General features: G+C 42.3%; 1 protein-coding gene across 1 annotated transcript in view; it reads right to left on the bottom strand.

The window, feature by feature from the left end:
* rgs6 (regulator of G protein signaling 6) overlaps positions 1-21,089 on the bottom strand; it is a 123,715-nt gene that overhangs the window by 99,300 nt on the left and 3,326 nt on the right. The window contains exon 2 of the mRNA XM_053675659.1: positions 16,254-16,421. Within this exon, the coding sequence (XP_053531634.1) occupies positions 16,254-16,373 (120 nt within the window). The 5' untranslated portion in view covers positions 16,374-16,421. The remainder of the gene's footprint in view (positions 1-16,253; positions 16,422-21,089) is intronic.

The raw sequence follows: 21,089 nt of genomic DNA, 5'->3' as shown, positions 1-21,089 counted from the left end.
TCGATAACGTGAACTGGAATTTTGACTAGTCAGAACTAAATTACGGCTACTAATAGAGCCATGGGGAATTAAATGCTAGAACGGCTCGCCGTAGAAGCGGATAACACACATGCACACACGAGGAGGATCTTCAGTCACCCTCCTGATCAAACCCGTTCGTACCACAGGGGAAGCTTTATCGTTACACCAAGCCACAGCGGCGAGTAACTCCGTCCTGATACACATAGAGCAGGACTCTAAAACCGTAAAAAAAAATAAAAAAACACAGCTCACTGATTGGCTGAAGGACGTCTTCCTGTGCCCTGTAATCACACCGCGAGCTCAGTATTCAAACAGCGAGGTGTGTTCAAGCGCACGACTGAGACGGACTGCGTCCTCGCATCTTAACGAGCTCGTGTTTTCAGAGTAGACGAAAGATGAAATAAGAAATCAATAAGATAATCAACTTCTGCCAGCCTGCATCAGTCATCAAAGTGAGGAATAAAAACGCCTCATGTCATGCTGTTACAGGAAACGAATCAATAACCGAGTGGTGTGATGAAGCCGAGTTACTTTCACCGCCCGTACGTCGATCGTACTCCGATAACGGCACGTCCCCGAGTGTTTTATTCCTCTTACACCACGCGACAATTTAACCGCACCTCATACTTTTGATACGTTTACAGTTACACTTAACGTCGAGGAACTTCCTGTAATAACGACAAGGCGTGAACACCAAAAACTGAAGGGAGGAAATAATTCATTTGTATCCAGGATGTTTTGTTTATTAGTTAAATTGCATATATTTCATAATATATATATATATATCACATAAAGATTTATATTATATACAGCTAGGTAAATGTTAGCTGGAACGGTTAGCTACATTAACAAGTGTTTTCGCTAATGCTAGCTAGCTATTATTGTATTTAGCTTACATTAGACAGGTTAACTAGCATGACAGGGTTGGTGATGTATTAAACGTGAAGATCAGGGGAATATTTGTTAACGATTCATTAGAAATAACCAAAGCTTATGTTTAGTCAACACGCTAGTGTTGCTAGCTATTATTAGCGTCAAAAAGTTGGCTTAAATCAGTATTTAAGTGTGCATTAGTGAGCACACACTAGCTTATTTACACAGCACACCATACGTTTACTTTTAAAAGAGGCATTTATTTATTTATTTTCAGTCGTAATGGCCGTATTCGTGATTTAAAAGAGCTTGCACTTGCTCGGGCTTCATTGCAGCTCCTCGCGAGTCCTTCTCCTCAGATCGAGCGGATTTCGACACGGCTCTGAGCTCTTCCTCCACCCTGCCACGTGTCCCGGCAGGAGCAGCTCTCGCTTTATTATCCTCCTCGTTTCGTTGTCATATCGAATGAGTTTTGGCACGACTCGTTTTTCTTCGAGTTGCCGTGCCTTTGAGGGCCACGTGCCAGAAACGGGTAGTGCAGCGGCACAGTGGGCAGTCATTAATTAGAGCAGGGGGAAAAAAAAACGGCGTGATAACAGAGCTGTCGGAATAATGAAGTGCACAAGCCTGAGATGTAGGTTTCTGCCCACCTGCTTCATCATTAATACATGCAATTAAAGAAAAATAGTTCTTGAAATGAATTTTTTCTCAATTGTAAAATTACACCAATCAGCCAGAACATTAAAACCACCTGACTAATATTGTGTAGATCCCACTTGTACCGCCAAATCAGCTGCATTGACTCCACAAGACCTCTGAAGGTCAAGTTGCGAGGTGGGGCCTCCATGGATCGGACCGGTTTGTCCGGCACGTCCCACAGACGCTCGACCGGATTGAGATCTGAGGAGTGTCGAGGACGAGTCAGTGAAATCTTTGTCATGTTCCTCAAAGCGTTCCTGAACAGTTTTTGTAGTGTGGCTGTTGAAATAGTCCACTGCTATTAGGGAATACCGTTGCCATGAAGGTGTGTACTTGGTCTACAGCAATGTTTAGGTAAGTGGTACTTTCACATGAATGCCAGGACCCGAGGGTTCCCAGCAGAACATTTCCCAGAGCATCACGCTTCCTTCTTCCCATAGTTCACCCTGGTGCTATCCTTCAGATCTTTACACTTTTCCTGCTTCTAACGCATCACTTTGGAGAACTGACTGTTCACTTGCTGACTAATAAATATACCCCACCCCTTAAAAGGTGCCACTGTAAGGAGATAATCAGATGTTACTCACGTCACCGGTCAGTGGTTTTAATGTTATGGCTGATCGGTGTATTTCATTCCACTTCACACAATGTTAAAAAGTGACCTCCAGTCCAATCGATTAACTAACTAGATTAGATCAGATCTATATTATTCTCAGTAATGCAGATGAAGGGGTTGTTTGTCTTCGCTGTAGCTTTGGAGGCAGAAAATCTGAGCTGCTTGTGTGACTGGACCAGTGTTGCTAATTCTTTCATGGCAAAGTAGCTAATGTGTGCTGAACAAGTAGCTCCAAATACATTTGTCCACCATATTTGTTTCTCTCACTTGACTATCCCCCCACCCCAAAAATAAATATTTTCTGAAAGATTAAATGTTGTGCTATGTAAAGCAGAGACAGCAGCACTTAAAAAATTTTAAAAAAAACAAAAAAAAAAAACAAAGATCCTCACAGCCTCGTCCCGAAAGGATTACATGAAAGAGAGCGAGCGTTGGTGGATGGGGAAGAGGGGGGGGGGTCTAGCATGAATGTGGTCTAAATTAGAGCATAATGAAAAAAGCCAAAAGTGTTCCGCTGGAGGAGCATGCAAGGTCGAGAGGTCCAGCTTCTCCTCAGATTCAATCACTAATAGCATACCTCAGTGCTCGCTACACTACAAGAACGTAAAAAACACCAACCTTTTCTTAAAAAATGTCAGCGCCGAACGCGACGTTCCCCTCGCTTCCGGCTCACAATTCTCTCTAAATCCTGACAGGATACGGATAAGTCTCGAGCTTTCTGCTTGCTCTGATGTGCCACGCCTCAGAGGCAGGATATGAGCATCCATTTAGCTAATAGATCTGTTAGACAGGAAGCAAATGTGGGATTTCCAAAGCTCCACCCATGAAGATTTTTAGATGTTACCACATGATTGTTCCGGCTACAATAAATCAGATTTAATTGGGCGTTTTTTTCCCTCCCGATTTGGTCACTAGCCGATTCCTAACTAACTAACTAACTAACACTAGCTAATAGCTAACGTGCAGTCATGTGCTTCTTTTTGCGCTCGCTTCACGTGTGTTGGAGGAAGCAAGTGTTATCTAGTTTAGATATCAGTGTAGCTAGTTTAGATATCAGACAGTGTTAGTTACTGTAGTAATTGCTTTGATTCGAACTCACGATCTCGGGATAATAGCGTGAACGCTTTTTGTTTCGTTCCTAGTAACATTCCTCTGTAAATCCGTAGCCGATTCAGTACCTTTGCGAAGTTTACGACGGGTAAATAGTGATCGGTTTTATTTTTTAGCGTACTCATACAGTACTCCGTTTAACACTTTTTCAGATTTATTTCATCTGGTTTCGGCTTTAATCATCTCTGGAAACTAGCTTTTCAGTTAGCATTAAAGCTAATTCACGTGTCAAAATTGACAGCTAATCAGCGGGGGAGAGTAAAGGCTAACACACGCTTCCTCCCAGAGAGATACAGCCAGATACTCAGAAAACTTACAAAGCGTCGACACTGGAGAATCTTTCCACAAATGTCAACGATAATTAAATGAACTGAAATGTCACCGTATCGACGATTACACACGTTGTGTTAATCAGTTCACGTGGAGCTTCCTTCATAACGAGTCCCTACGAACGAGCCGTTACTACGGTATGGAAACGATAACGTATCAGAACGAGCGCGTTCGTATAAACCTGCGCTACTGTCCGGGATGCAGTTATAGAAAATAACAAACAGTAATAAACCTCCTGACCAATCAGAATCCAGGACTCATCAGCACTGTGGTATAGATCTAAATAACAGATCGTGTGTGTGGGCTGCACCCCTGAAGTTCAGCTTGCAGACTTGAAGGAACATGTCGAGTGCTCATTTAAACGCTTCATTACTCTCCCTCAAAGTCGTTCCCTCCATTCCCCGAGCACTAATGAGTCATAACGCTCAGCCGAGCTACAGTCCACTCAGCATGCACGGGGTGAGTCTTTGGGACGTCTGTTCGATCGAGTGGTTCTTCTTCTTCTTCAGTGATCAATGTCTATGATTAATGTCAAATTTGTAGTTTTAGACAACAATCTTTTTTGTATTTTTAATATCATGGGGGCGGGGCATGCTCTCTGTGGGTTGATCTCAGGTTTATGAGGCCTTCTGACCACTCGAGACAACTTCTGGTGTCTTCCAACGGCCAGGCGTCAGATTTACAGCAAACAACCGGGTTAGAAATGCAAATAAACCTGCTCTGAAGCTGTCCTTAGGCGACACAAATCTCCATCACTCACTATTTAATAAGTTTATTCGTTTGACGCATAGAATCGTCTCTGTAGACTCAGACGAGAAGCAACGCGAGTCCAAAGGTAGGTCTGTACCGGTAACCATGGTAACCATGCGGGAAATAACCATAGTGGACGGTTGACCCGGGGGGTGGGGAGGTGAGGAATAGGTTGACATGGACGTTTATTGATATATATTTTTTTACACTTCGCTTTGCCTTTATCTTGGGTCATGTCAACAAAGTGTTATAAAAGCAGTAACAGAAACTCAAACGATGCGTTTTATATTCGATTTCCTTTTCACAGAATGTCAGAATACTAATAAAATTAACATTACAAATTACTTTTTAAAAAAAAAACAACTTTCAGCCATGCCGTTTTTACTTTAATGAACCGTGAACGAGGAGAAAGGAACTGCGCGCGTCTCGGTCCACAGTGCAGACGGTCCTTACGGCTCAGCCGCTCTCGCACTCTTTAAAACACCGTAGCGAGCCATCTATGCTAGAGAAAATCTCTCATTTAAAAAAAAAAACTTACGTCATGGGACATAATATGATTTGGGGTTCGGTGCGAGTACGGTGTCGTACCGTTACTGGTGTGTTCGCACTGCTGTTTTGTTTTCCTGTAGCGGGTGTATAGTTGGTGTGTTCTCCCTCTCCTGTTTTGTGTGGCCGTGAACGTCCCTGAAGAGACTGCTCCGGTAAAAGAATAAACCTCTGAATAATACTTCTGCTCGAGTCTCTGTTTTGGGTCCGGTGGTCAGTGAACCAGGAGGTTAGAGGAGACGCTCTTGTTTACGATGCGGCCTACCCAGACGGGTCATACCACAGACAGTGAACATGTTTTTGCAATCGTTGGGAGGTTGTTAGCGCTATATAACTCGGTTGACCGTCAGCTCATCTGTGACTTTGCAGAGTGGTTGCTTTTCCTCTCTTCGGCATTCATCTACGCTGAAACTACGCATCCTCAAACCGTGTTCTCCCAAAATGTAACGAGTCACGTTTGGCCTGATTCAATACCTGAAGAATCTTTACACTAGGAAAGCGTAAATCAAGTGCTAAGCAGACATCAGGAGCTCAGGAGATCATCTGCTCCGCGCCGGCATCCGAGAATTCCAGACTCGCTCAGCAGTCGGTTCATTTATTCCGGATCTTTCAGAGATTTTTGATGAAGTCGGAGCAGAGCAGGCAGAGGAAACCCTACAGTGGTGCAGATGGTCCCGTTCTCCAGCGCTGATCTAGAACAGGTGGACTAGACCACCGGTAGCTCTATAGTCTAGTCTGTTCACCACTGGAGAAAAATTCATGAGGATTAACGAACGTAGCTGTAGCGTTAGGGGTCAAATATACACAAGGACTAGAAGTAGAAACTTTTTTTTGGTTGGGGGGGGACTCGGTGCATCAGGATATACTTTGCCCACCTTTATATTTTTGTATACATTCAGAAAGTACTTTTGTATATTTTCACTTAGACGATTATTTGAAACACCACTGCTCTGCAATGGCCTGGAATCTCATCCCGAGTGTGTTCGTACCTCGCGCACAGCGTTCCTGGGATAGGCTCCAGACCCACCCCCACCCTGACCAGGTCATTTGTTTAGTTTGCTTGTAGTCATTACATTTCCATATACACAGAACACACATTTCCTCATGTGTCACCTCCATGATGAACAGCAGTGCTGTATGTCCTGTACGCAGCTGATACAAAAGCAATATTTGAAGCTTTTCAAGCATACGTCCCAGAAATAACACAATCTTATTTGGGAGACGATTTGGGAAAGTATTTCTTTAACGTCAGGAAAGGACTAAAACACATCCTGTGTCATTAAGAAATAATAACATTTTTATTTAGGATCTATTAACGAATTATTAACGAGCCTATTATTGGATTTTTCATCCATTTATTGTTGCATTTCACAGTTGTGGAATGTCTGCATCAACGATTACACACATTTTAAAAAAAAAAGGTTTTTTTTTTTGAAAATCTGTTTATGTGGAACGTCTGCAGTACGAGTCCCTGCGAATGAGCTGTTGCTATAGAAACGATGGCGCGTTATAGCGTATGATTTGCAGCTGCGCTACGGTCAGCTGCCGCTGTTATAGAAAACTAATCAACACCTTCTGACCAATCAGAATCCAGAACTCAGAAAAGATGTGGTTTCAAGTGGATTAATGAATGTATATTTTATATGAAGGACATCAGGAGTACTAAATTATCGAGCCCAGGGGAAGTATGCTGAAATTTAGAATTCAGTAGGTTAATACTTGAGCATTACTTTTACATGACTTTTTTTATTCATTTATTTATTTATTTATACATGTTTTATTATATGTCTTCAGTTTTCGATTGTTGTTTACTTCTTTCCATCACTGCTATGATTTACTATTATTATTATTATTATTATTATTATTTTACTATTTTCTTCTTCTATTAATATTATTATTATAGCAACCTGTATAGTCACATACAGTACATTACTATACTACGGTTTTCTCATGGATAGTAAAAGTGCAAAGCCAGACAGGATTTAGATGCTGCAAATTCCATCGGGATTGCATGAATCAGTGAAGCATTACTATAAAAAGTAGGTCAAAAACACACACACACACACACACACACACACACACACACACACACACACACACACACACACACACACACACACACAGAGCCCTGCAGTGATGTAAACGGGATCTCAGGTCAAGGCTGGGTTGTGACAGCTAAGGGGAAATGACAGGAGGAATAAACATCCTCCTTTTCCACCTCTCCTTCTCCCTCCCGTCTTGTTAACACATTCTCTTGCACCGTACCAGAAACTTTCCCCAGCTGTGTTTAATCGCACGATAAAATTGCTTTCTTAATTTCGCCTCCACCGTAATTTAAGAATCTCTCTTATTAACAAGTGAAGTAAGCGCTTATTCTCTACCCGAGTGAAACGGACGAGCTGAGAAATATTAAGAATTGCCTGTGGGCGTTTTGAGTTATGCGCGTCGGTCCCTCGGCAACAAGTTCAAGTGTGCTCGAGGCAACAAAATGTGAAGCATACAGGCGAAAGAGCAGCTACAGCCTTTCATCTCTCCATCCAGCTCATTAGCCGGGAGTTCTCCGGGTCCCAGACACCACCGCTACCCCCTGCATCCTAATGACTCTGTTTAGGGAAACAGTCAGTCGAGATTGCCGAAATATGTTATACATTCTCTAAAAATAAAACATTAGGAAAGAAACCCTAACCCGAGTCACAATGAGCACCATACTATCTTCACCTCCAGTCTCTCAAGAAAGACCATTGCTGGTGTCTAAGGGGTGCTCGAGACTGCACCGAGTGCCAGCTCTGATCTTTTAGGCTTGGATCTAGTTATGTCTGCTTGCGCACTGAATAATGTGGTATTCAATCATCTTTAGAAGTCATGCCCATGTTGCTTTACTTGAACAGCTTTGGCTTTGCTACAAACTCTTGCCATACCCAGATCCTAACTCCACCATCCACCAGAGAGGCCTGCTCTTGCTCTCCTCACAAGAACAACAAACTCCAGCTCTCTTTTCTTGCTCTCCTGATGTCCAGCTTTTCAGTCAGAGGCCCACAAGATTTAGCTGAATTTCCTACTTTTACCATCCAGAGGTCTACAAGCCCCTGCATCTTGTCAGGATCTGACTCATGACATCATAATGACCACAAGCTCCTGATCTACCCCTGCTCCTGGGTGGATCCCACTTCAGCCATCCTGAGGATCCAAACAGGAGCTCCTCTTCTGTTTGGATCCTATTTCACCTCACATGGCCCTGTCATTTTGAGACGCACAAGCCCCTAGTCCCTGTCTGAAATCTACAGGCTCCTAGATCTCCAATGCTGAGGTCTTCAAGATACATATTATTCTGGTGCCCACAAACTTGTACTTCCCTTCAGAAACCTACAAGCTTCAACCCTTCCGCTTCTGAAATGTACAAGTCCCTGTTCGGTTCCTATTTCATGTCCTATGTTTACCATCCTGCAGTCTACAAGCTCCTTTCCCAGTTTGGATCCTAATTCAGCTCCTATAACTTCCACCCTGAAGCCTAAAAATCCCCTGCTTCCATTTATATCCTACTGTACCTCATATGTCTATGCCCACCATCTTGAGGACTACAAGCTCCTGCTCTTGTTTGGCTTCTAAATTACCTCCCAAGTCTGCCATTTTAAGATCTACAAGCTCTTGCTCATTTTTGGATTTCACTTCAGGTACTCTGCCTACCATCCTGATGTCTACAAACTCCTGTTCTACGAGCTCTTGCTCCCAGGTGAATCCTACTTCAACACCTACTGTACGTTTATGACTACCATCTTACATTTACGGCATTTGGCCGACGTCCTTATCCAGAGCAACTTGTGTTTATCTCATTTATACAATTGAGCAGGTTGAGGGGTAAGGGCCTTGCTCAAGGGCCCACCAGTGGCAGTTTGGCAGTGTAGAGATTTGACCTCACAACCTTCCGGTCAGTAGTTCAACATTTTAACCACTGCCATCTTAAGATCTACAAACTCCTGCTCCTGTTGGAACATACTTCAGCTCCCGAGTCTGTAATCCTGAGATCTACAAGCTCCTGCTCCCTTTTGGAACCTACTTCACCTCCTATACATACGCCTACCATCTTGACATCTACAGGCCGCTACTCCAGTTGGATCTTACCTCAACTCCCATCTTGAGGTCATTCAAGCGCCTACTCACGTTTGGATCCTACTTCAACTCATACATCTTCCAGTATGAGGTCTACATGCTCCTGCTCATGTGTAATGGACTGCTTCAATACGAACTATGTTCAAGATAGGAGATTTACAGTAAACGCACAGTACACTTAATGCCAACATACCTAGACTCACATCCTTATTGCTAGCACTTAACTGAGAATTCCTAGACTGGTAAAAGAAAGAAAGAAAAAAAACTAACGGAAAAAGTTGGGCTTCCTGCTACACAGTGTTTGATCTCTATTCTGTTCTGTAAGCACTTTCTAAATGCAAGTGCCTCACATTTACATTTATTCATTTGGCAGATGCTTTTATCCAAGCTGAGCAGATGAAGGGTAAGGTCTTTGCTCAAGGGTCCAGGAGCAGATTGACATTAGGGTAATTTAAACTAATAACCTTTAGATCAGCATTCCAGAGCCTGAACCACCGACACACCACCAGTGCCTTAAAGCATCCACAATATACGCAAAGGTGATCTTGAGGAATCGTCGCTGCCTCGGAGCTAAACGCATAGAAATACACCTTGATGTCAGCAGAAACATGCTCGATAGTGTAAAGGATGGTGAAAAGCAGACAAACAAATCTCATTTGTCGATTATCAGACCATTTACTAGCCCCGAGCGCTCGGCTCAATCTAAATCTTAACAATGGCTTTTCACAATTCGGTGTGGCGGAAAGCTTCTGGCTGTCGGTCTTTAAACGCTCCACAGGAAGAAATTTTTTTGATTTTATTTTTCTTTATATTTCACAAAGTAGTATACATGATGGAGCTTGGTAAAGACAAACGTCTGCACAGCTCATTGGAGCCTTTCGGGTATTTGTTCTGGCTCTCTGTCGGAAATGCAGATCCCACCCCCCTCGGGGCTTTGCGTGCTCTCTTTAATGGGCAGATTCATCAGAGTCGGTCCTGTCTCACTGCTCATTCAGGTTAATTGTGTTTCTTCACACATGCGCTCACCGTCCTTCTCAAAGCTAAGCCAGTATTACAGAGTCATGCTGAGACTGTCGAGAGGAGAGTTGATAGTTTCAATCAGAACGTTTCTGCACATGACTTTTCCTAAAGCATGTCCGGTGGACATTTTTAAAAAAAATTTTTTAAATGTGAACCTGTCAGAAAAGACTAACTGGTCTGCACTTATATAGCGCCTTTTTAACCTTAGTGGGCCGACAAAGTGCTTCACACTGGTTCTCATTCACCCATATACACACACACACACACACCCCAATGGTAGCAGGGCTGCCATGCAAGGCGCTAACTTTCCATCAGGAGCAACTTGTGGTCCAAGGACACTTCGGAATGTGGAGTCACGTGGGCCAGGAATCGAACCGCCAACCCTACGATTAGCGGACAACCCGCTCTACCACCTGATCCACAGCCGCCCAACTACCTCCTGAAATGCAAATAAACAAGATGTATACCAAAATAATAAATAAATGCTCGACTGTCCGATTACCCTTTATCGTTTGAGAACGAATGTGAGAAAACATGAAGTTTTTACATGAAGCGACTTGCACCAAAGCGCACCATTATCGGGTTAATACCTTGCAGTGTGTTTACACCAGAAAGATAAGGAAAGCGTAAAGTAATCTGGATGCTTACAAGCACTTTCCCCAGCAGAAAGGTGGGAAATGTTTGCTTTTATAATGCGGATGACATCGGTATTGTGCGTGGTGAATCTGAAGCCAGTCGAACGCTGTCTGAAACACACTCCGCGTGCTTCGAGCTTGCACATGTATGTTTGGGAGAGTCAGATCGATAGAGGTTAAGTTTTTTATGTGAATGAATGCTTTACAAGGCTGAATATTCAGCTGTTGAGGATACGACATGCCGCATTAAATGTCTGTTAGACCCTGATACGGTTTGTTGACTCGCGCCTAATTATGCGATATTTCATAAACGTTGTGATGAAACGCATGCTACAGACCCTGGAGTTATCGTGCGTCCGGTCGTCTCTCTTCACCGCAGCAGTCCAGGCGTTTTGCTGCGCCTTGGCTTCAGGAAATCGATACACTTTCATTTCTGAAGTTCGTTCCTGGCCTGAGGGAACGTCCAACAACTGAACGACATTAGTCCTCATTTTAATTTAGACATCCTGTCTCGGAGTACGGTTCTTCGCTAGTGTTTAGATCCAGTTTACTGTCAACCAAATATGTTCCAGGAACAGTGCTGTCATTTCCTGCACTACATCTACATCACTATATCACCAACACCACACTTGTGCTCTGTGGTGTGATCTCTTCGGGCCAAAAACAGGAAGAGAGAAATAGAAAAGACAGACAGGGGACTGAAAGGTCAGGGAACGCTTCCACACTCTGCGGGACAGTCGGCCATGCCATCACGCTCCAGGAGACGTGGGTAGTCACATAGAAAAATGTAATTTGCTCAGAATGTTGGCTCCTCTAGCCTTTGGGGTGCTGGACGTTCCTCCTAAGAGCCTTGGACATATTGTCCACCATCTGGTGCCCATCCTCAATCACTGCACAGTACCGAGAGACCACAGTAAGGACGGCCAAATATTACTCACCATGGCTCATCCACCTGCCTTTATACAGAACTCAAACAGAGCAACTGATGAGTCTCAAATCATCTGCGAATCGCACAGTCCACAATCCGCTCGCCCTTTCAGTACTTAAACCGAAACGATTTACTTCAGTACGATCTTTTTTTTTTTTTTACACTCATGACCTTGCCATGGTACATCCTGTAGAGAGTTTCTCAAGTCCAGCAGCCATATGTAGAACGTAAGCGCTAGCGTAGTATAGTTTGAACGTAAACCCTCACTACACTGGCGTTTTCAGACTTCTGGAAAATTTACAGTCGCACCACGTAGCATAGTTTCAACATAGCCTTTAGCTATGACTTAAATCAGTAAATATTAACGTGACGCTGTATTCTGTCCCGTCGTTCAGTATGTCCGAACGCAGATCACGTTTTCAGACGCTTGGTTGCTAAAACGCCACTAGATGAGAAGCATTGTTGCATAAACCAAGCGAAGAAGTACAAATACAAGTGGAACTCAGGTGGAACTGGCTTCTGTGATGCAGAATTTCAAGCTTTTCCTTCTTCCAGAACATCTCATACGCCTCATCGAGAGCTTGAGAATTACAGTAGCTAATCAGCTGGACTGAGAAACCCTCCTACAGACAATCTGGGAATAGATATGACCAAATGTATACATTTCTGAACAAACAAAGTGCAACAAAAAAAAATATAACACTGACATACTTATTTGATCATGGATCCATGACTGATCTCTGTTCCTTTGGTCATGATGTTTTGTCCTTAAGTTTTTCTTCTCAGCAAGCCTTGGGCATTATCTATACGGTCTAGAGAGCGTCTCCTTGCAAGCAAACATCATTATAAAATCCGGCATAAGGTCATTTCACGCAAACCATCTCATTTACTATAACCTGGCTCTGGGGCTCCTGATTCTTCAGTCGTCTTACTTCGGATGAAACGGCAGTGTTTGGATGGTCATCCAGAAAGATTTACAATTTTGGTGACTCCGGTGGGACGGTGACGTACACCGTCCGTGTGCTGTGACGACCCAGATGACAGACATCACCACCATCTATCTGATCTGTGAGCCTGTGATGAGTGATCCTGTCCCTATGGTCCAGACAAACATACGCTGAAGCAAAATAAAAATAATAACTGCGCGAGTTGGATTTTAAAAACAATCCATCTCCAGCTGAGATTAATTTTGAACTGGAGTGATGTAGCTGAGGTTGAGGAACTGTCAGAGTCACACATCATTCTGAAACAAAATGCTGGCATTTTCAGTTTAGGCCACGCCCACTTTGGGATCAAAACCACCATACTGAGCAGATAATGAGTCTTTATTGGTCACATATACATTACATACATTACAGTGAAATTCTTTTCCCAGCATGTTAGGAAGTTGGGGTCGGAGGGCAGGGTCAGCCACGATACAGCGCCCCCTGGAGCAGAGAGGGTTAAGGCCCAACAGTGGCAGCTTGGCAGTGCTGGGGCTTGAACCCCCTTAACTGCCAAACCACCACTGCCCCCCAATTCAGACACACCTATGCTACACCACGGCTGCCGAACAGGCCTCATTACACACAAAAAAATCTATGTAGTGATCAATAACACACCTCCCCTCCTCCTTAATTTGTTCATTTATCAGCATTTATCTGAAAGGTTAAACAGTTACAGCATCACCTACACAACAGATTGCATTTCATTACAAAAAAAAAAAACAACTAAGTTTCTCATTCCTGCTTTACACATTTCCCGCCGTGACCACCAAACTGCCAGCTCCAAGGACAAACCTTGGAGTCAGCTGAGAAAGTTATATCGTGTGTCAGTAAGCAGGCATGTCAGCAGGATCACTAATGAGCCCTCATTCCCAGACTTTACCCATGGCAACTCTTCTCCTCTCAGAGTAACGCTTTACAAAAACCCATTAAAAGTGGAACCAGCAGGCATCCGAACAACCCGTTGCCCCAGCCATACAACGCTGCCTGGTTCTTTCCACGTGAGAAGACCAAAATATGGTCGGGGTGGGGAGGCTGAGGGGTTAAAGTGTGACCTGTAAATCCCTGAACAGACCTGCTGATGAACAAATGATTCATATTCATAAAGTGAGTTTAATTAGCCCGGCCATCCAGCGTTTTTAATTTATTCTCCTGCTGTACTATGGAGCTAATGAATTACAGATCCGAAATTTTTTATTTAATTATTTATTTTTTTGCAGATCTGATTTAATGAGATTATTCATTAAACGAGTTGGGGAGGGACGGACCTGCAATTTTATCTGGTCATTCTAGAAATCATGCATAATAATGCTAACAAGTCAAATTACAGAAAAGCAAATGTGTGTAAATAATAATAATAATAATAATAATAATAATAATAATAATAATAATAACAAATGGTCATTTTGGCATTTGTTCACTGATTCGCAGTTAAACAGCTTGCTTTAGTTCCAATCTACAGGAAGAAACACAACATGCTAAACATTTAAACCTCCAGCTCTGGAGATCTGGAACAATATACAATACATTTCGCTTAATAGATCTGATCGGATCTGTTTGTCTGAGACATGCTTTGACGTATTTTTGTCAGCAAACCTACTTATTGCAATACCTACGACGCATCGTGGAAAACATTTCTACTGTATATCGAGCACCACTTTTCCCCCAGCGCCTGATTTCTGGACTGTATTAATGCACGACGCTGTCGAATTCTCCAATCTGACTGGGCAGAAGGTGCGACCGCCAGCAGCTGTGACCGAAGCGCAGCTGCAATATGTTTTAATAAGTTATTGTTTCTATAGTAACAGCTCCTTCATGTTAACACTCCAAATAAACAGATTTTGACAAATCTTTGATAGGCTGACGTTTTCTGTCAGGAGGCATTGGCCGAGTTTAAACGTATGGAAGGAGTCTCCAGTGTCAGTGCTTTGTAACGATCAGGTAGAACTTTACATGTTCCTGACACAGGGAAGACTTTAGTAGCATGACGAGCTGCGTTTATAGCTGCTATAACGTGAGCTAGAACTGGAACGTTCTTTAGTAATTAAAAGATTGTAATCGTTGGCAAGTTGTTGCGGTATAAGAGGAATAAAACCCTCGAGGACGTGCTGTCTCAGTGTTCCACTATGATCTCGTGGACATTTTTCCTGACAGTAATTGAGCCGCGTGCATAAAGTTCCCAGTATTATTATGACGCTCTCGGTAAAGATCCGCATGCTAGTAAAGCTGGAATGGGGATTTTTATTTGAAATCCTCGGGAATCGAACGGGGAAGGTGGTGCTGTCAGGGCAGTCATACAGGAATGGAGCTCGTATTCCGCGTTCAGGCCTTATCGCTCGGGAAATGAATCTCGGCTCCGGTGACAGCACGCGGAACAGAGTTTCAGCTCAAACTCCCAAAATAACCATGCACACGGCTGAAAAGTGTCCCTGCCCCGCCCCATCTCATCCTTTCGCCCTCTTATTAAATTTAGATACACCATGAGTAAGAGATAGCTACGAGTAAATAACACAAACGTTCGAAAAAGGGAATGAGCAGGCAGCCGACGCACGGGTGGATATCCCCAGTCATGTCACACACACACACACACACACACACAGATGGCCTGCAGTATGCTGACTCACAAACTCCCTATCTCAGATCAAACATCACCTCCAGCTCATTCTGCGTGTTTGCTCACGGCCAATGAGAGGCCAAAAGCCGGAAGCCAGTTGCATTTTAATATGCGAGCGATAATCAAACATGGCCGTGTCTGTGTGTGTGTGTGTGTGTGTGTGTGTGTGTGTGTGTGTGTGTGTGTGTGTGTGTGTGTGTGTGTGTGTGTGTGTGTGTGTGTGTGTGTGTGTGTGTGTGTTTCAGTGAGGCAGACGGTAAAGAAAGCAGCTAAATGTACTTTGATATTTCAGACTCGATGAAGCCACTTCTACCCTCGACTTCACAAGGCAACGCTGAGAAATGTCTTTTCTTCCACCTTCAGCTTTATATCACAGTGTATGATGTGTAGAAATTTTTTTTTTTTATTTTAAAGTCTAACACACCTCCAAATGAATTCCTCCCACAGTTATTTTTGTCTTTTAAAGCTAAATATATTCTGTGCACTGTGGCAGAGCGCATTCCGTCGAGCTGTGTAAAAACAACAACAAAACAAAACAACAACAACAACAAAAAAGCACTACAAGAGCCGCGGGTTGCGCATCGCTATTCGATCCCTCTCAGATCAAAGCAGCAGGCGATGAGGAGTCGAATATGGAGGAAAAACCTCGCGGGAGCTGATGTAGACATCTCCGTTCATCAATAACGTATAAGTAGTTCTTGTCCAACGCGGATTTCTCAGTTTCAGAATCGATGGAAAGATTAAAGGACTGGGGTTTAAGAATCGATAGCGTAAGATGATACGCAGAATTATTATTTAGACATTTATTACACTGATTTATTTATTTCCACTGGTGAACAGTGCAGCCTAAAAAGCATTCCAGCTGGAAATGTCATTTGCACCCTGTGTACAGCTATCGACGGCCGTGTGGTCTGATAGTACTCGCGCAGTCCGTGGTGCGTTAAACGTTTGTGTTCACGAAACATTTCCGTTCCGCTTCAGAGCAGAAAGTAAAAAAACGCAGAAACGAGCACGTTCGTACCTTCCTGTAGACGATCATGTTGGGCGAGTCCTCCTCGGGATCGGCCGTCCCCGGCGCCCCCTGCGCCCCCGGCGCCCCCGGCGCCCCCGGCGCACCCTGCTCCTGCGAGGCCTGGGCCATGCTCTCCTCTTTGTCCCCCTCCACGACGATGTGACTGCAGCTCAGGGCCTGAAAACCGAGAAGAGATCAATCACATGGACCGGATCCCGGGGAGCTTTCCAACAACGAAGCGCTTTGAAGGCAACAAATTACCCATCTGCAGCCGTTTGATCGCCGTGAATGCCAACAGATTAACATTTCATAAGCTCGATACAATGTGGCGGAGGGGGAGCCGAGCAGTATGAGTTTATACAGACAAAAGCACTGAACATCTGTTACGATTGGACAATGAGGGAGGAGATAAAAGAATTAAAAATACATTCGGAAAATTGTTAAAACAGCACGGGCGCCGCTTTCGCGCTGTGAAACTCCAGCTGTCTCGCGCGCGCGGACATTTTCGGTGCACATTTCAGATTTCGGTGTTTCTTTCCCAAATTGCACACATATCATCATCAGAAGCAGCGATAAAACACGGGATCCTTCCAGTTATTGTTCACTTTACAGTTACAGAAATTATTACGCTCTTAAAATTGTCTTTAACATAATTTAGGTAATGTTTGGTGTAGAGCTTTACTTGCACTTTACACTTGTGGAGCCTGACTTGCGGAGAAATGAATCTGTTGTCAGAAATCCAGGAATAAAACGCTTCAGGACATTTTGTTACAGGAGATTGATCAACGTCGGGGTGGTAAAGGTAACGCTGGATCGTCTCACCACCCCATCGCTGATCGTTTTACCGTAACAGGACGACACGGAGCGTTTAACTCGGGTCACGCTTCTCTAGCAGCATGCACTTGAGGTCATGCTAGCACATTATCACATCCAGAATAATGATTTATAGATTCGGAGACACACACACACACACACACACACACACACACACACAGACGTATGGCCATCAGTAGGATTTGATTACCGTGTATGTGTGTGTGTTTATTGACGGTGGTCCGTAACTCTCGGACACGCTCAGAGCATGCAGCAGGAGAAAGGGTGCAGGACGCTGAGCAGGACAGACGGTGAGGACAAATAAGTCCGATTTTAGAAGCGAAGACGGAATCCATTTTGAAAGCAAACGAGGAAATGATCACGAGATCAATCAGCTAGAGAAGACAACCAAACGCGTGGTTTTAACCTCGTAACACATTTCTGCTGCTTTGTACACCGTGAAAGGAATTTTATCTGGAAAATGGAAACCAACAGCAGCCATTTTTTCCTGCTCCTACTGTGGGATTTCCTCCAGAGACTGACAATCAATACGACAGGATATAAAGCAGGGTTTCAGCCGCTGCTGTGGTTGCTGTCGACGGGTTTTTTCCTTCCCTGTGACACGATTGAGCTGTCTGCTACGTGGCTGCGTGCAATGTTAAACCACCCACTGTTCTTCAGAAAAATCCTCCAGCTCCTGCACATTCTTTACTTTTCCAGCATCTTCTGTAGAGTCGATCGCTTTCCATCAGCGTCTATATGACGTCGAGATCCGTCTTTTCACGCTGAGGACGACCGAGGGACTCGTACACGACTATCACAAAAGGTGCAAACGTGCACTGACGCTCAAGAAGGCAACACGATACATTAAGAACCCGGGGGGGTGTAAACTTTTGAACAGGATGATCAGTGTAAATTGATATTATTTTGTCTTCTGGGAAACATGTAAATATCTTATGCAGCTTCTGAAGGGTGGTACTAAATAAAAAATAATAATAATATAATAATAATAAAATAACAATTGACGTCGATCATCCTGTTCAAAAGTTTACACCCCCCTGACTCTTAACGTTCTGTAATTGCACCTTTTAACAGTCGTGTACGAGTCCCTCAGTCGTGTACGAGTCCCTCAGTCGTCCTCAGTGTGAAAAGATGGATCTGAACATCATATAGCCGCTGATGGAAATATGCAGAAGATGCTGGAAAAGTGAAGAATGCGCAGGAGCTGGAGGAATTTTCTGAAGAACAGTGGGCGGTTTAACTGCTCAGGACGAACCAGGGATTCTGGATTCTGATTGGTCAGTCGGTGTTGATTAATTATCTATAACAGCAGCTGTGACGGCAGTGCAGCTGCAAATCACAACGTTATAATCAATAATGCGCTGGTTCTGGTACAGTAGTGTTTTTTTAGTAACCGAGTTTTCTGTAAGGGGATGTTTATTTAACGTTTAGGGAAGGAGTCTCCAGTGCCAGTGCTTTGTAACAATCAGAGGTAAAGCTATAGCTTTTTATTCAACATCTTCAGGACGGAGACGTTTACGCTTTGCATATTTCGCCCTCTTATTAACTTCAAGAGAACGTCTTATTAACTTCATGGACGTCCCTTAACATTAAATGTAGCTATAAACGGATAAAAAAAAAAAAATCATGATGTGCTGTTTTTTAAAATAAATAAATAAATTGCGATCATTGCCGAGGAATAAAACACTTCAGGATGTGCTGTTCTAGGAAAATAACTCGTCATCACCCTGTTGTTGATTATTTTCTGGGAACAGCATGACACACTGTGTTTTTATTCACTTTTACTTACATAAATGACAAAATATGCACAGCTTATATTCAGAAGCTGAAGCTCCCTCGATCTTTACAGACGATCCAAGAGACACGGTCTTTTAACGAATCATGCCCGATGCAGAGACGTAATGAAATTTCACTCCAGATGAAATGTTATGCACTACATTAAATATCTTATTGTAAGATTATATTGTATTGTACTAAAAGCACCTCGAGATGTGAGATATTGGCAGTATAAGGTGCTATATCAATAAACTGCGTTATTATTGAGTCTCACACGGTCCCTGTTCATGTCTCACCTCATCTTCTGTGTGTTAGTCATGCGCTTATCTGTTAATAAATACAAGACGGGGCTTTTAAGGAATACTCTGGTGTGCTTTCCATCTGTAGTGTGTGTGTGTGTGTGTGTGTGAGTGAGTGTGTGAGTGAGTGTGAGAGAGAGAGAGAGAGAGAGAGAGAGAGAGAGGGAGAGAGAGAGAGGGAGAGAGACACTGGAATTTAACACATTTTCCAGCAACAAGAAACCCACTTTACTCCAGAACGGAGTGTAAGGGCAGTTACTTATATGTTGTACCCATGTAGTATAATCTATAACATACTCTATAACATACTGTATACTCTAACACACTCTATAACACTAACATACTCTAACATATACTCTATAACATACTCTATAACACTAACATGCTCTAACACACTCTAACACTAACATACTCTAACATATAATCTATAGCATACTCTAACACTAACATAATCTATAACACTAACATACTCTAACATATACTCTATAACATACTCTATAACATACTGTATACTCTAACACACTCTAACACTAACATACTCTAACATATAATCTATAACACACTCTATAACACGGTAAACTCTAACATATAATCTATAACACACTCTATAACACTAACATACTCTAACATATAATCTATAACACACTCTATAACACTAACATACTCTACAACACTAACATACTCTAACATATAATCTATAACACTCTATAACACTAACATACTCTATAACACTAACATACTCTAACATATAATCTATAACACTCTATAACACTAACATACTCTATAACACTAACATACTCTAACATATAATCTATAACACACTCTATAACACTAACATACTCTACAACACTAACATACTCTAACATATAATCTATAACACTCTATAACACTAACATACTCTATAACACTAACATACTCTATAACACTAACATACTCTATAACACTAACATACTCTAACATATAATCTATAACACACTCTATAACACTAACATACTCTAACATATAATCTATAACACTCTATAACACTAACATACTCTAACATATAATCTATAACACACTCTATAACACTAACATACTCTAACATATAATCTATAACACACTCTATAACACTAACATACTCTAACATATAATCTATAACACACTCTATAACACTAACATACTCTAACATATAATCTATAACACACTCTATAACACTAACATACTCTAACATATAATCTATAACACTCTATAACACTAACACTCTAACATATAATCTATAACACACTCTATAACACTAACATATAATCTATAACACACTCTATAACACTAACATACTCTAACATATAATCTATAACACTCTATAACACTAACACTCTAACATATAATCTATAACATACTCTATAACATACTGTATACTCTAACACACTAACACTAACATACTCTAACATATAATCTATAACACACTCTATAACACTAACATACTCTAACATATAATCTATAACACACTCTATAACACTAACATACTCTAACATATAATCTATAACATACTCTATAACACTAACATACTCTAACATATAATCTATAACATACTCTATAACATACTGTATACTCTAACATATAATCTATAACATACTCTATAACACTAACATACTCTAACATATAATCTATAACACACTCTATAACACGGTAAACTCTAACATATAATCTATAACACACTCTATAACACGGTAAACATATACTCTATAATGCACTGTCTATAACGCACCTAGAACAATCTATATCTTACTCTATAAGTGATCCATAAGGAGAGCTTTGGTAGGATTTCTCATGCCACGCCTCATCCTCTCAGCTTAATTGTTTGACTGTCGTGAACCTAGTTTTGTATTTTTACACCGTAGAGTCGACATGTTTCAAAATTGATGCTCTCTATCATCATCATGTGACGGAGTTTACCATC

Source organism: Ictalurus punctatus, chromosome 25 (genome assembly GCF_001660625.3).
Source record: "Ictalurus punctatus breed USDA103 chromosome 25, Coco_2.0, whole genome shotgun sequence".
In the NCBI taxonomy this organism is placed as follows: Eukaryota; Metazoa; Chordata; class Actinopteri; order Siluriformes; family Ictaluridae; genus Ictalurus; species Ictalurus punctatus.
The sequence above is the reverse complement of the archived record's forward strand: the minus strand, read 5'-3'. Positions and strand labels throughout refer to the sequence as shown.